Source organism: Protomyctophum bolini (genome assembly GCF_963924005.1).
Source record: "Protomyctophum bolini genome assembly, chromosome: 14".
Lineage (NCBI taxonomy): Eukaryota > Metazoa > Chordata > Actinopteri > Myctophiformes > Myctophidae > Protomyctophum > Protomyctophum bolini.
In genome coordinates, this window is record NC_137875.1 from 39,973,384 (window position 1) to 39,989,396 (window position 16,013).

Here is a 16,013-nt window from a genome sequence, read left to right on the forward strand (position 1 = left end):
CTTGTCTTTCAAAAGCACCAATCCGGAAAGAGGGAGTGTGAAGCGGGATGTGCGTGAGAAGACGCGCCGGCGTGACAACGTCCGGTAGTGTACTTCAAAGCAAAGCTTAAAAAAAGACACTTCAAACTAAGATCAAATAAAAAATAAAATGAAATACTTTTAAAAATGATGTTTAATGTACACGTTTTTATTAATTAATTAATTAATATACGAAAAGGATATACACAAAATATATATATTGCATTAGGTGTTGTACGTAGCATATAGGCCTATATATATATATTTTTTTTTTTACAGAACAAACAGGAATTCATCATAAAGGAGGTAAAAAGGGAAAAGAAACGTATACAGTGAGGGGAAAAGGGGGGGGGGGGGGGGGGGGGGGCGGTGGGGTCAGGTCACTCCCAGAAGTGGTGTCTGTGGCATTTACACCTGGCATGCATGTTTCCTTATCCAGATAAGATATCCTGATACAGCTCACATAATGCAAGAAGTTAACTAAGATTTATCATTTATTACAGTATCCATATGCCCCCAAGAGACTGCAAAAGTTTAAATCTTTGGGGAAAAAATAAATGGCATGGCAAATATTATGAACCTTGTGAATTAGAATTAGGCTATTTCTTCAATATTTAACACATAGGCCTATGTATTTGTAAACAGTATCACAGGAAGTACTGACACACAAGTTGTATTTATTCATTTTTATGTATTTATTTATGCAGCAACTACACAATAATTGAAGTGCTCTCTCTACCTAATAAAAGGCTACTGTATGTAGAAAAGGATTTACTGTACCCTACTTTGGTTCTTGACCAAGTTAAAAAATAATTATAATCTTTTTACATGGTCAAGGTTTCAACAATGAACAACAGTATCATTAATCGTAGCTCTTTATGAAGGATTCATTGTTTGCCATTGCCATTTATTGGCAACTTTGTATAAGCATCAGAGTCTAGGAAGGTCTTGATTTTTGGGCGGGCTGACATCTTTTCCACAAAGCCCTTCAGCGTGGGGAAGATATCCAGGCAGGTTGGGCACAGCACCAGGAGGTTGAGCAGGACTTCAAACAGGCTGTAGTCAGCATATGAAATCTGGACAAGGACAATATCATAATTTATTTGACACGCCATTGAAGTTAATTTTCTTTTTCAACCAGTGAATCATCAAACTATCATCAGTACACAACTTCTATGTATAGGCTACAATAATGTATAGTTGCCCAGAATTGACCGAATTACCGGGTTATTGCATGGGTGAAAAAACAGTTGTGTTTCTCCCAGGGGCGAACTAAGCAATTATGGGGCTCCAAGCAAAGATAAACTGTGAGTCCCCTCTTTCCACTTTGTACTGTACTTGTTATACTATGTTATACAGTAGCATAATTTGTTATCAATAAAATAAATAAAATACTGATGAACTGTGTCATACTTGCAGTGTAAATGTGGTGTTGAATTAAAGTTCATCCCCCAAAAAATATTTCCTTGTTAATGGCATGATGATATAGAGTAGACGGTGTTTCATAGAACCCATGCTCTTATGTATTGACTACCAGAACATGTGAGAGATGCTGAGTTCTGAGAAATCACCCCTTCAGTCCTCTCTGTCTGCCCAATCACATGATTGGCAAGTGATTGATACGGTTACATTTTTACCATATATGTTATATATTATAATAGATATAAAACTGATTATTACTCAAGCGTACTTCCCACCCAAATTATAGAAAAACAAAACAAAAGGTTATAATTTCTATGACCATGAAAAAAGTGATTCTCGCCAGCAGAGGGCCCCCTTTGCCTTGTTCACAGACCACAGTCTCTTGAAATTCATATAGGAGATGCCAGATTTACATTATGTTAATTTGTGCATGGTATATTGCCTTATAGTATGAAGGCTATTTGTTACACATACTAGTGTACATACACCATAAAAAGATAAATTAATCTGCTGACATTTTACCAAAATTGCAGTCAGTGAGTGTACCTTGTCCCCGACCAGGAATCCACTATTGTTCTTCGCCATAAACGCTTCAAATTTGGAGAGGTGGTTCGGCAGGTCCTTAATGAATGCGTCTTTGCCAGTCTCCTATAAGATTGGGACATTACAATCTGCTTTATAGCACATTATTATGATGCATAACTTTGAAGGTTTATTGGCTGTTGATGGTGACGTAATTAAGGTACGTTACGTCTCATGATTGGTATGGGTAAATAACGGATCTAAAGGATTTAGAACAGCAGTTGTAATAGACATTAGTTAGCAGTTTTTTTTTTTTTTTTTAATTCCAATATACATTTATTATACAGGAATAGAGTGTAGGACATGTGGGTATCATGCTAAATCATTACACGGATGCACATCATGCACAGGACTACAGATTAATCAGTTTCCTAAACTGTGTGGATTCAGACTTACATATTCTATGAAGATCATCCTGTAATATCTCAGACGTAGGTCCTCCACACCATCATTCATCATGTCAATAAGGGCAGCCTCTCTGGTATCTTTACCATAAGCACCTGAATGGGAAAATACAGTACTACTAGTTATAACAAACTGTGTTTTATTACAGTATTTGTGACAAATAAAAAGGAAACCAATGACATTGAAATTAACACTTAACATATACAGTAGGCCTATGCCACTTCTTATCTATATGTGGTTCCCAAACTGTGGTGCGACATGAAAAGTATAATGGTGGTGCTATGGTTTTATTTTAAATACATTAACATATTATGCCAATATATGGCAAGTAATGCAGAATATAGCCTATGCTGCACATTATATACCAGCTCAGTGGCCTTGTCGTTAGAGTGTCCGCCCTGAGACTGGGAGGTCGGGGTTCGATCCCCGGCCGGGTCATACCAAAGACTCTGAAAATGGGACCCAGTGCCTCCCTGCTTGACACTCAGCATCAAGGGTTGGATTGGGTATAAGTCCCTGCGACATACTAGCGTCATGTCCAGGGGGTGTACTTGTACATCAAGCTGCCTCACGCTACAGAAACAGGAGATAGGCTCCTGCCCTATGGGCCTCATGGCTCGGCAAGGCTACTTGCACATATATTCCATATTCAGGTTCATATACTGTATGTGGATAAATAGGAAATTATGTCTCTCTATATACAGTAGCTTATGCAATTTATATTTCCATGTGGGCGGGTGCATCAGCTAGGCCGGGAAGTAACAGGGGTGTATGGCCAAAAAGGTTTGGGAACCGCTGTGCAGCTATACAATCCTCCTAATCACCTAATGCATCCTAAACAACCCGTCAAAAGGTATAAAGAATAAATTACCATGATTGCGACCCAGGTGTCGCAGAATGGTGTTAGATTGATGCAAGACCAAGTCTCCATCTTCAAATTTAGGTAACTGTCCAAATACCTAAAGGAAAAGCAAGTTTATTTGTATTGCACATTTCATACACAATTTAAGGCAAATGAAAATGCTTTACAATGAATTTGAGCAAACAATTTAGATTCACAATTTAAAGATAGGTCAAGCCAAAAGAAGATATTAAAAAAGCAGACACCATCAACTCACACATGTGGGTTTCAGGTCTCCCTTCAGCCACTCGTCATACATGAGAATATTCTCTTTCCATTTCTGGCCCTGGTCGACCAGCATGATCCTCATGGCACCACAGCGGCCTGAGCCATACAGTACAGAAGAGAGAAAGCAGTAAGGACACAACCCATTAGTCTAGAGTTTCTCAGACAGTTGTTTAGATTGTTTAGGATAGAGAAATAGTATACCGGTAATATTAAGAAAGATTTGTATTTAAAGCTTTGTGATATTTTGCATCACAAGGTCTGAAAATAATGTGTTCTATGAAGGTTTGAGGTTTCATTGTGACATACAGCAACACAACCAACCAATATGTGCACGTGCCAGCAGTGCATGTTATTCCCTTCCATTGTAAGGTAATATACATGTTGTCAATACTTGGTTGCCCTCACTTCATATAGATGACAGGACATTTCGAGAGTATTTCATTTCCATATTGTTAAGAATTGTCTAATGAGACAGCCTGTATCAGCCAATCACACAGATTTAAACAGAACCAGAGCTTCCCACCTCCCCCCAGACAGTGGGCAGATTAATGTATTACCAGCTATAACAAGACTGATTTTGAGGCCTTGGGGTCCTGGGGATAACCCCCCATTGATGTCATGCTGTCCACAAAGTAAAAGAATATCAAACAAGGCTTTGGTGAATGAGATGAGATGAGAATCAAGTTTCTGTTACATTGTCTATTTCTTGTGTGGAATGTTTTCAGAAACATATTTTAGTGTACAGTTTACCTTTAAAAAGAGTACAGCCGGCATGTTTGTTTTATTCAACATGAAAATAAAATAAAAGCTACACAGCGACCAAGCACGACCAGCTACATTGCTGCATAGTTGCCGGTGAACTGTTGCTCAAGCTACACTGTCAACAAAATAGGTAGGTTTAAATAGCTCTGAGTCTGCAGGGAACTGCAAGAATGGAGATTTTCTTTCTCTCCGTTATGGAATGGAGCAGGAATTGTGGGGAGAGAGAAGGGTAGTGGAAACGGTGAACAAAAGCACACAGTATGGTTGATTGACACATCACTGCGTCATTGGGGTGCTGAAAAATGTTGAAGCCAGCTCAACTTTTCTTTATTTTGGGTAGCTTCACTAGCTTGTCACACCCATCATGCAGCAACAAGTGTCAGGTGTCAATTTATAACTTATAGTACTTTCCATTGAAAATGACTTCAATTTGTTACTTCGGAATGGTCAACAGTATGTGAACACAGCATCAGACACCAGTCTCCCCTCCCTTGATCACAAGATGACTTCTAACTACATTTCGGCTGAATGGTGGTTATAATGCTCTGCATCCGTGCAACCAATGTAATTGTTAGCTATGACATTATTAGCTATGACAAGTTATTTTGAGGAGGGTGGAAGCAGAAAGCTTCCTTATCAAACCCCAAAACTTGAGTTGGTCAATATAATACTCAGTTTCTGCTGTGAAACAAGCCAACATTCGGCCATCCAGCCTGGTGGAAACAACAATCAGCTTGATTCAGCTTGCTACAACAAACCAGCGACGGCTCCAGAAAATTGTGACTGGGGTGCTATGGGGGGGCTGGCTATTTAGAGGGGGGGGCTAATGAATCTTGCTTTACATAGTCAGTCAATTGGGCTTGTTTTGAGGGAGGGCTTAGGGGGGGCCTAAGCCTCCACCAGAAGGGGCTAAAGCCCCCCCTGGAGCCGTCCCTGCTACAAACATTGTTGACTCCACCAGGCCGAAGGCATGCATGGGGAGAGAGTATGTTTTGCACTCCGTCCGTGTGCGAGTCCGTCCGTGTGTGTCTGCGTCCGTCCGTCTGTTACCAGCTAATCTCCGGCACTGTTAACCCGGTCGGTGCCAAATTTTGCAACCACACTCCCTGGATGCCAACGATGAACCTCTGCCCCAGATTTTCCAGAACGGCCTGTTATAGCATCACCAGGAGGCAGACTTTTGAAAAACATTGTTTTTATATTACTCCTCCAGATTCTGTCCAAAGATCCCACAAATCGTTACACAGCTATCTCTATAGTCATGTGTTCAAGACGGATCTGTCTGATATTTCAAATGTAATACATTTCAAAAAAGTGTTGTAACCTGCCGTTTTTTTCTACTTTCTAATTCTTTGTTTGGCCCGAAAAATTGTGTGTTGTCATGATTTGTCACGACAAGAGTTGGCTTCGTACGGCGCTTAAAAGGTCTTTAAATAAATTAAATAAGAAATGCCTATGGGAGAATGCATTGGGTTTTCATTTCCTGGGCCACTCGTTTTTCTGAAAGGGGGAGGGACTGCGACGCTCTATAGCGCCACCAACAGGTGGATTTTTGCAAAACACATTTTGGAACAAAATGCCTCAAATCATCCAATTGCCATCCAAGGCCAACAGGAGGCCACAACCTGACCTGCCCTGGTGGAGACCTGTGCCCAGAAGAAGGGCACTTTATCTAGTTAAAAGTGATCCAAGAGAGTGAAGCTCAGCTATAATTATGTAGACTATAATTTATCTATTATTTATTATTTACATTTATTCTGAGATCAATTAACTCAGAATATCAGAATATGCCGTAAGTTTTTTTTGTTTTGTGTGCTAAATTGTTATGACATAGTTTACCACATTGTTCACATACCTCTTACTGGAAAATATGTGATGGTGTATGGAGGCACTGTGGAAAGACATGAACAATGTTAGAGACCATGCGTACCAAGTATTAAATTCATGTTACATTAACATCATGACACTGTCAATGAGTGTCAATCCAGATTTTAACCCTTTGCTCTCCTTTTCTCCAAGTTGACTTCACAACAATCAACTAAAAAATTATACTGCATTTAAGCATGATTATTACACTCACTCAGACGACTGCATTACCATAGTAGCCTACACAGTTCAACAGATACAGAAATAATGGCAGCCAATAAATGGATCAAATGAAGCAGATTTAAGTCCTTTAACTCACTTGTAAAGAAGTTCAATGTTTGTCGAAAACCTACAGGGTGCAGCAAAGTGTGGCAGGGTTATCCTCGAGCTGCAATTTGTGACTACGTGAATAAAAGAGATCTGGTTCCACATGGAGATTTTTGCTGAGTCACTGTGAATGATGTACTTACTACAGACAAAGACAAGAGTGCCCCTTTTCCTAAATCCAAAGGCGGAGTTATTAGTCTTATAAATCTATGCAGTCAGATTATATTTTAGTGCCACAAGTTTCACACAAAACCTTTTTTTTAATTAATGTTAATAATATTAACAGTTTTATGTAAAGGCTTTTTGATTAAAGTCAGAGTTGAACAATGTATTTGTCAATAAATGTGGGACTAGACTCAACTGTCGACACTAGATTTAGAGTTATTGTTGGGAAAGTTATTTATTTTTTTAGGAACTAGTTCAGTTCACAGTTCAATTTTTTTAAATGAACTAGTTCCGTTCATAGTTCATCATTCAACATTTTGAACTAAAGTTCTTTTTCGTTAATTTTTTATATATTTTTTATATTTTACAAAAATTGCTCTTTTGCAATGTGAAATGCCACTGAATTCTTAATTATTTTCCTTCTCTATATCTATATGGGCACACTTGTGAAAGCTGAATGCTTTTGCATGCTTTTATTGTGAAGGCAAAAGTTTCTGAATGTTCTCAGAGCCTGCATCTCCGCATGCTGGGGGTGGCTGATCTACAAGCTCACAACGTGTCCGGACGCGACGCGTTGTGAGCTTGTATATCAGCTATTTTCAGCACGGAACACATTGTACGGCGAAGAATAAATCAGGCATCACTGCCCTTCATTCACTGTGGAAGAGAGATGTCTTTTGTTGGCCGTTCGTGGCGATATTATGGACACGTACCTCCTCGACGCGATAATAACCAACTAAGCTATTGGAAGCTATTTTTCGTGGCACATCATGTTTAATCAAACAACAGTGTTTGTGTTAGGAGTTAATGGGACAGTGTCTGCTGTGCGCGCTCCAGTGACGGCTGAGAAAGATTAGTTAATTTGTGTCGGATACTCGGATAGGGACTTATTGGTGGGTTTTCCGCTAAATATTAAGGCATGTTTAGGGTGTGTTTTAGTGCCGGGGGGGGGGATTTCGCCTGAAAGGCTCTATTGAACGAAAGTTGAACGTGAAAAAGTGACGTTCACACACGCCAGAAATGAAACGTGTTCACAATGACGTTCATCAAATAAATACAGTACGTTCACCCTAAATATGAACGAGTTCGTGAACGATCGTTCTTTGAACGCGTTCGGGTACAACACTGATGTAGATGCCATTCAAACTTTGTTTTAAAATGCAGGCTGTGTATTTGGATACCTTCCCTCCTTATCTGGACAATATACAACCCAACCAACCCTGTGTGTTTAACCCTGGCTTATGCTATGCATTAGGATACCCAGATGCCCCCAAAGTTACAACCCGAGTGAAAAGAAACTGCCTGGTCAAATCTGAACCTATGAATTAGGCTACTCATAATTAAATACATATGTAAACCGTATAGATTGCAGGAAGTATTGACACACTGTAGGACAAGCTTTATTTTTGAAGAAAAACTATACAAGAGAAGCTCTCAATATACCTAATAAAGGCTATGTAGAAAAGGGTTTAGACTACTGTAGTTCTTGACCAAGTTTAAAAAAATGGTCGTGGTTTCAACAATCAGGACACTAGTACTACTACAGTATCATTAATTATAGCCCCTTTGGGGGATTCATTGTTTGCCATTGCCATTGATTGGCAACTTTTTATGAGCATCAGTGTCAATGAAGGCCTTGAGTTTGGGGCGGGATGACATCTGTTCCATGAATGCCTTCAGTTTGAGGAAGGTGTCCAGGCAGGTTGGACACAGCACCAAGTGGTTGAGCAGGAGATCAAAAAGGTTGTAGTCAGCATATGAAATCTGCAGGAGAAGGGTTAGGGTTAGGGTTATAACATAATCATTTATTTGATAATGACTTCAAGATCATGTTAATTTACACAGTAGCAGAGGGAATCAGCCAGTTAAACAAAACTGAAATATACACAATACGCAGGGGCGGAGCTACCGGGGGGGTGAGGGGGGTGGTCACACCCCGGCCCGGACCTCCGGGGGGCCCGGGCTGTCAGATGATCGATTGACGATTTTTTTACACAGTCACTCACGACTGATAAAACCAGCGGGCCCCCACGAATCCCGCAATTAACCAGATACAGAGCTAAATATAGCCTATAATAGCCTACACTTAGCAAAATATCATGTCTGATGAGAATGTACTGCGCTGGACTGTACAAGCACCGTGGAGTCTGTCTCACACTCTCTCCAACAGACATCCCAGTCACGCTCCAAAAGTGCAAGTCTCTCTCTGACGCCCTGTGGAAGTCCCTTCCGCAGCCCTCTGGTGATATTCTCACTCCCGTGCGCGGGTTTTCAAATCCCAGCAAATAAACAAAACCACGTAACTACTCACCAACACAAAGCCTGCTAGACCTTGTTAAAAGTCTATTTTCGTATCTGGGAAGCGTCTCAGTTCCCCAGCTTCTCTAAAATACACTTTGTGCCATCTTAATAACGCAATGTACCCTGCATTTTACCGGGCAGTCATTTCTTCTACTATGGCATTTTCGGGTTTTGCCTGCGCCGATCTGGTTGGATTCATTTTATTTAATGATTAAAATAGTGCATTTTATAGAGAAGCTGGGGACCTGAGACGCTTCCCAGCTACGATAATAGACTTTTACCAAGGTCTAGCGGTCCAGGGCTACAAAAGTGGCAGCACCTGTCACTCATTAGTAGGCTAATCACTCTGTGAGAATTTAGGAGTGCATATGTTTGGACTTCCTTTTCTCCACAACGGACTGTTTCGATTCTAAACCCCTTCTTGTTGCTTTTCCCTGTGTGCGATCACTCAGCAATAAGGTGAAACAGAACACAAAGATGAGTAGTAGCCTATTTATTTTTTTAACACGCAGCACCTCTCTCTCTCGCTCTACGTCTCTCTCTCTCTCTCTCTCTCTCTCACAGACACAGACGCGATCAACCAAATATAACACTTTCCCTCTATATGTGACTGTGATCAGCTCCTCACACACTATCTACGTCTCTCTCTCGTGTGTGCATTGCATTGACGCGATCAACCAAATATAACGTCATTATTTATTCTTCCGTTCGGGGGGGGGGGGGGGGGGGGGGGTGCTGTTGGGAGTCTGGTTCGGTGAGGCCCGGTCGTGCTGTCTCACCCCCCGGCCCGGCCCAATGTTGTTCCGCCACTGACAATACGTTACATGCTAATAATCGATTCAAAGTTCATAACATTAGACAAAATTCAAAGTTATAATAAAATAAATGTGCATAACCCAACCTGTGGGCTGGGTCCCACTGGTGGGACAAGAGGGTATTGCATGTGGGATTGTGCAAAAACAAATTGCAGTTGGTGTACCTTGTCTCCAACTAGAAATACACTGTTGTTCTTGGCCATAAAATCATCAAATTTGGAGAGGTGGTTCGGCAGGTCCTTAATGTACGCATCTTTGCCAGTCTCCTATAAACATTGTGACATCACAATCAATAAAAGTTGCGAAGCCATAATTACACTGCTGTCACTTTATATGATACACGACTTTTATAATTTGAAGCAATAATAATTTTTTTTACCTGCAAATATTATCTAAATATGTGCAATCAAGGCATTTCATTGTAGTTACTTTAATCTATAGCTTTTTATATCATACATAAATATTCATAATGTACAATATACACACAAGTAAAAAAGTACTGGTTAAAAAAAACAACTAAAAAACATGCAGTTCCTCCGGATGCCTTTTTGTAAAATAACTAGGTTTATCTGCTCTGAGGAAGGCTCAGGCTAAAAAGTGTCAAGCGTTCTCAAATAATAAATTATGTTTATCTGAGCCAGTCTTGCATCCTTTATTTTGGAGTGCTGCTTTTTCCACTTCTGTAGTATTTTGAGCCAAGTAAATAAGTACTGTATGTGATGTAAAGTCCTATATACTCAAATCATAAATTAGTACAATAAGCCAAACACCATCGTCTGACAAGTACCACCAATGTTTAAACTTTGTTTATTCACTGTGTGGTTTCAGACTCACATATTCTTGGTAAATCAGCTTGCCATATTTCAGCCGTAGGTCCTCCACACCATCATTCATCATGTCAATAAGGGCAGCCTCCCCGGTATCTTTACCACAAGCACCTGAAGAAAACCAGATAGTAATACGAATGGTCATCTTTTTAGTGCTTTAGTCATCGATACTGAAATTAAAGTCAGTGATACGTTTTGGTTAAAACAAAAAAAGGTTAAAGCTCTGCAGTATTCTGATCATTGACAGAGTAGCTAGAGTGGCTGTTCAGAAGAGCTGAAGAGACAAGACTTAAAAAAAAATATATATATTTTATCCATATGAGAAAATATGTTCTTGCACGCAACATAACAGCATGTATTCATTGAATACTTTATTAACAGCACAACTCAATACAAAGACGGTTACCTGTGGAGGACACCATAAAGCATTACACTTGTTTACAATGGGTCCACCCATTCTGACCTGAGATCAGATTCATACGAGGTTTCCACTGGACACACACTGGTCTGATTAACCCATTCCGACCCGAGATCAGATTCTAAAAATGTCAGTCGTTCTTCGATTTTTCAAAAATAGCAGACCTACAAGCTCGTAGCGTGCCATGAGCTTGTAGATCTGCTATTTTTCAATAGCTAAAGCATAACATGATGCCAACACCAAAATGGGTTCCCGTTCAGAATGGGTTAATTCATCAGAGCCAACACTATGATACAAAACACAGCCAATAACTGTACTCCATTGTTAATCAAGAGTATGTACTATACTAATTGGACCCATGCCAAGTGTATAATTGTAAACAATGCAGGGCATAGGGTTTCTTGGAGAAATCCTTTTAGCAGAACTTGTATTGTACTTAAGTATTCAATCAAATCTAAAGTGAAATTCAATAAACATTTACCACACCTTAGATCCCACTTAATAGGACAAACTAGAAAAAGTGCCCTTCTGGGCACAGGTCTCCACCAGGAGGATAGGAGTGTGTGTGTGTGTGTGTTTGATGTTTGGCAAAATGTTTAGGAGTAATATAAACATGTTTTTTTGTTTGTTTCTTGCAACAATTTTCTTCATTTTGTTGAGGAAATGCAGAGCCAGATCCCTCATAGCATCTCTGAGGATAGAATTCTGGATGAGCATGTGCAGCATTTTGTACAAAACGGGCTACTCCTGAAAACTTTGGAAGGCAATCTTAGCTAATCAGTGTAGAATCTGAGAAATCCAACAGGCTCGTCTTGATCACATGACTACAGAGATAATGTGTACCGATTTGCGTGAGATTTGGATGAAATCTGTGACTAACATAAACAATTGCAGAAATCGGCCTCATGGTGCCGCTATAACCGGCAGATGTGGAGGGATGCAGGGAAAATGTTTTTCCATTGCCTCTAGGGAGTGCGCATGCAGCTATAGGTAAAATAGTTATAGCTAAATAGTTATAGCCGATTTGGGAAGAAAATAGTGGCATGTCGTCCTCGGCCTAGTGGAACTGTGCGTTTATAATTTCATGGAAATTGGACACAGTTTGTGATTTGTGGCATTTTGTTCAAAACGGACGAATCATGTGAGCTTTGGAAGCCAATCTTAGCCAATCAGAATGGAAGATGGGAAATTGTGCAGATCTGTGTTGATAGTGTATACCGAATTGTGTGATGTATGGATAAAATGTGTACGAGTTATCTACAGAAATGTGTTTTGCCTAAATCGGCCTCATTTGGGTCAGAGGTTTGTCGTTGGCATCGTGGGAGTGTGTGCACAGTTTGGCATGGATCGGGCCAACGGTGCCAGAGATTAGCTGATAACGGATGGACGGAAGGACACACACACACACACACACGGACGGAGTGCAAAACATACCCTCTCCCCATGCCTTCGGCCTGGTGGAGACAATTAAAACTAAAGAAACCATTTTATGGGTTTTCTAAGAGCCATAAAATGGTCCAAAGCAGCAATTATGGTTTCAGAGTCACCTGCATCCAACAATGTAATCAGAGTTTCCAGAAGTTCTTGCATAAAAAACAGAAAGGGCACCAACAACCTATTAGATGTTTAAACATAATAATTACCGTGATTGCGACCCAGGTGACGCAGAATGGCATTAGACTGAACCAAGGTCAAGTCTCCATCTTCAAATTTGGGCAACTGTCCAAAAACCTAAAGGAAAGGCAAGTTTATTTGTAAAGCACAATTCATACACAAAGGCTGAAAGTGAATGTCTGTGTGCATTCTCTTTATTCTCTTTACTCTGAGTTTCCTTTCTTCCTACAATTATCTACTAATAACTAAAAGTATGTACTGGTATTCCGTTTTCGTGTAAAGGACTTTCACGGCGCGCGTTAATACGAGGGCCAGTCTGTTTAATTTCATGATGCCGCATTATAGGAGGTAAACTTGTGAGACGCTAATTTCTTTCAACAAGTTTAGAGGAACAGCATACAATTTCCAAATAAAATCTGCCCGTAACTTGAAGAGCTTCAAGACAAATATAGAAGTGGATGGATGTCAGGTAAAATAAATAGGACAGCGAGACTATGGTTTTCAGATTAAAATTGTATTTGCGAATGCAGTGAGCACTTACTATGAGACCTAGCAGATCATGTCTGTCTGTGTGTCTGTGTGTGTCTGTCCCGCTATACGTCCAAATATGGAGTGTGTTGCATCAGCAATCACTCAGCTCCATATATGGGCACAAAAGGGGCCAGGTCCACATATACAGTAACAGCGGGACAGACAGACAGACAGACATGATCTGCAGGGTCTCAGCTGCGTTCGCTTCCCGCGTTTGCGCGTCTTACTGGTGATATTATAATTCCTGGGATGACCTGAGATTTTGAGGCTTCATATAACTAAAACTAAAGATGTGTTAATGTAGGCCAAAAGATGATATTACATAGCAGACAGCATCAACTCACACATGTGCTTTTCAGGTCTCCCTTCATCCAGTCCTCAAAGTTGACAACGATTTCTTTCCATTCCTGGCCCTGGTCAGCCAGCATGATCCTCATCGCACCACAGCGGCCTGAAACATGCAGGAAAGAGAAGGCGCACACACATTAATCCAGTGTTTCTCAGAAAGTTGTTTAATAACGCAGGATCATATATACACACAGTGTGTGTGTGTGTGTGTGTGTGTGTGTGTGTGTGTGTAAATCTCTCTCTCAAAAAAAGCTATAGCTACCTTGGCCTAAACATCAGCTGCACAGGGAACTAGTTCAAACTGTAAAGGTTCTGAGAAAGGCAAGAAGGGCCTTCTAATTCTATGCAATAAAAATAGACATCCCAATTAAAACCTGGCTTAAAATACTGGTTGCGAGATCTGGGGGCCATTAGCAAACCAGATAAGATATGAAATGGAACACGATCACCCTAATGACTAATGATTGTGTGTATTCTGCATCGAGTGATCTTGGTACAGATATGATATAGAAATTAATTTATTGGAGATTCTTACTTTCAAATGTACATACATCTTGTTTTGATCGTATTGTTCCACTTTGGCAATGTAAACGTATGTTTTCTCATGCAAATAAAGCCCTTTGAATTGAAAATCATAGCTGAGGCAGGTACAATGGGAGAAACGAGACTGCCAAAACAGTCGGATGGTTTGTTGCGATAGCATTGTCGTGGTGGTGCGCCGTAGCACCAGTTTATCTTGACTTGATCAATAAAATATTCAGTTGGTCTTCTACAAGAGTAGCAACACGTCGTTATATGATCTAGGGTGGGGCATCCTGTGAGCAGTATTCTTTTCAAACAACATTGTATCCCAGGGTTTCTTTCCATTCAGACTTCAGAGTGGAGTGAGATTTGAAGACAGGACACACACACACACACACACACACACACACACAGGACACGTCTTGTGTGGCTAAGGCCATACAAGACTACAAGTGTCACCTTACCTGCTGTAACGTTCAACCCAATATAATCACAAGGATCATTTTGTGATTAGATTAGATTAGACAGGACACACACACACACACACACACACACACACACACACACACACACACACACACACACACACACACACACACACACACACACACACACACACACACACACACACACGTACGTCTTGTGTGGCTAAGGCCATACAAGACTACAAGTGTCACCTTACCTGCTGTAACGTTCAACCCAATATAATCACAAGGATCATTTTGTGACCTTTTATGTGACCTTTTATGTATAGTCTTGTAGCAAAACCGAAAAAAATGTAAAGGATCAAATTTTTCTATTTAAACTACATTTTCATTCATTCGTTAAATTACTTGTAAATAATGCGAAGGAAGAGTACATTACAACCAATATAAATGAATATATTTTTTGTTTTTAAATTAAAAAAATGTCAATAAAACAAACCGCTACAAATATATGCCTAAAAGTGATCTGAGGTCAGCCAGCCTTGCACCTCTCATGTTCACATTATCCTCTAGTGAGTCTAGTCATCTTGTTAAAGTCACCACATAATGTGCCCTCTCCCTACGCTCATTCATATGGGGCTAGTTAAAGATGATTTGTTCATTTTGTTGACTCGGATATGATCAATATAATAAATAATGACTTGTAATGACATAGCTTTTAATAGCATTAGCATTACTCACATACCTCTCACTGCAAAGTATGTGATGGTGTATGGAGGCACTGTGGAAAGAAATGGGACAAGGGTCAGAGCCATTATAATTAGTGAAGTTCATGTTTGAGAGTTAGCTCTGGTCCAACCGTCCATAGTCGATATTATAGCTCTAAACTATGGACCAGAGGCAGAGCTATAGTTTGAGAGCTACACATTAACACAATCCGTGAATACCCATAGGGCTACTAACTATAACTAACTATTCTCTTATGTTTATTTATTTCTGAAATCAGTAACATCTACAACAATGCATTTTGAAAGTAGGCCTATGGCTTTTGGTTACTGCACACACTCAGACGCGAGTCACGCGACTGCATTTCTGTAGTTTACGATTCTCATTCACATGTGCACGTCCATGCAATTTAAACAGATCAAATTAAATTAAATTCAAGCCCTTGGCTTTAACTCACTTGTAAAGAAGGAATGGAAGTGGAACTGCGTAGAGAACCTGCAGGTTGCTTGCAACAGCAATGTTGTTGTGTGGCGTCGTTATCTAGAAAGACTCTGGGATTATGTAATCTGGTTCGAAAACTCTTTTTTTATGGAGCTCTTGTTAGTCACATGATTTACTACTGACAATAGAGCGCCCTTTTCCCTAGTAGGCCTGAAGTCCAAAGGCGGATCCAGTGCTGGGTGGAAATTTACACAGCGGTGACTTATTAAAAATAAATGTCCGTGTCAAGCGTATAGTGTCAAGTACCTCACACGGAAGCAACAACAATATTTCCGGATAAAATATATTTACTTTTCAAAATAAAGTTAA

At 40.1% G+C, this 16,013-nt stretch overlaps 2 protein-coding genes across 2 annotated transcripts in view; both read right to left on the reverse strand.

Annotated features, from left to right (window-relative positions):
* cdh1 (cadherin 1, type 1, E-cadherin (epithelial)) overlaps nucleotides 1-16,013 on the reverse strand; it is a 159,110-nt gene that overhangs the window by 42,018 nt on the left and 101,079 nt on the right. The window lies entirely within an intron of this gene.
* On the reverse strand, nucleotides 701-15,945 carry LOC308328293 (uncharacterized protein). Its single transcript, XM_080782062.1, has 14 exons — nucleotides 15,661-15,945; nucleotides 15,223-15,258; nucleotides 13,527-13,633; nucleotides 12,681-12,768; nucleotides 10,627-10,730; nucleotides 9,957-10,058; nucleotides 8,256-8,440; nucleotides 6,538-6,683; nucleotides 6,174-6,209; nucleotides 3,546-3,652; nucleotides 3,299-3,386; nucleotides 2,419-2,522; nucleotides 1,987-2,088; nucleotides 701-1,094 (listed from the first exon to the last, which is right to left on the reverse strand). Coding segments are annotated over exons 1-14 (1,395 nt in total). The 5' UTR covers nucleotides 15,662-15,945; the 3' UTR covers nucleotides 701-905.

Bases quoted from the DNA above. Each gene is read 5' to 3' on its own strand.
- LOC308328293 (XM_080782062.1), bottom strand. The intron at 12,769-13,526 runs GTGAGTTGATGC...CCTTTCCTTTAG, and splicing joins GAGACCTGAAAAGCACATGT to GTTTTTGGACAGTTGCCCAA. The intron at 6,684-8,255 runs ATGAATCCCCCA...CTTTGGATTTAG, and splicing joins ATCAATGGCAATGGCAAACA to GAAAAGGGGCACTCTTGTCT.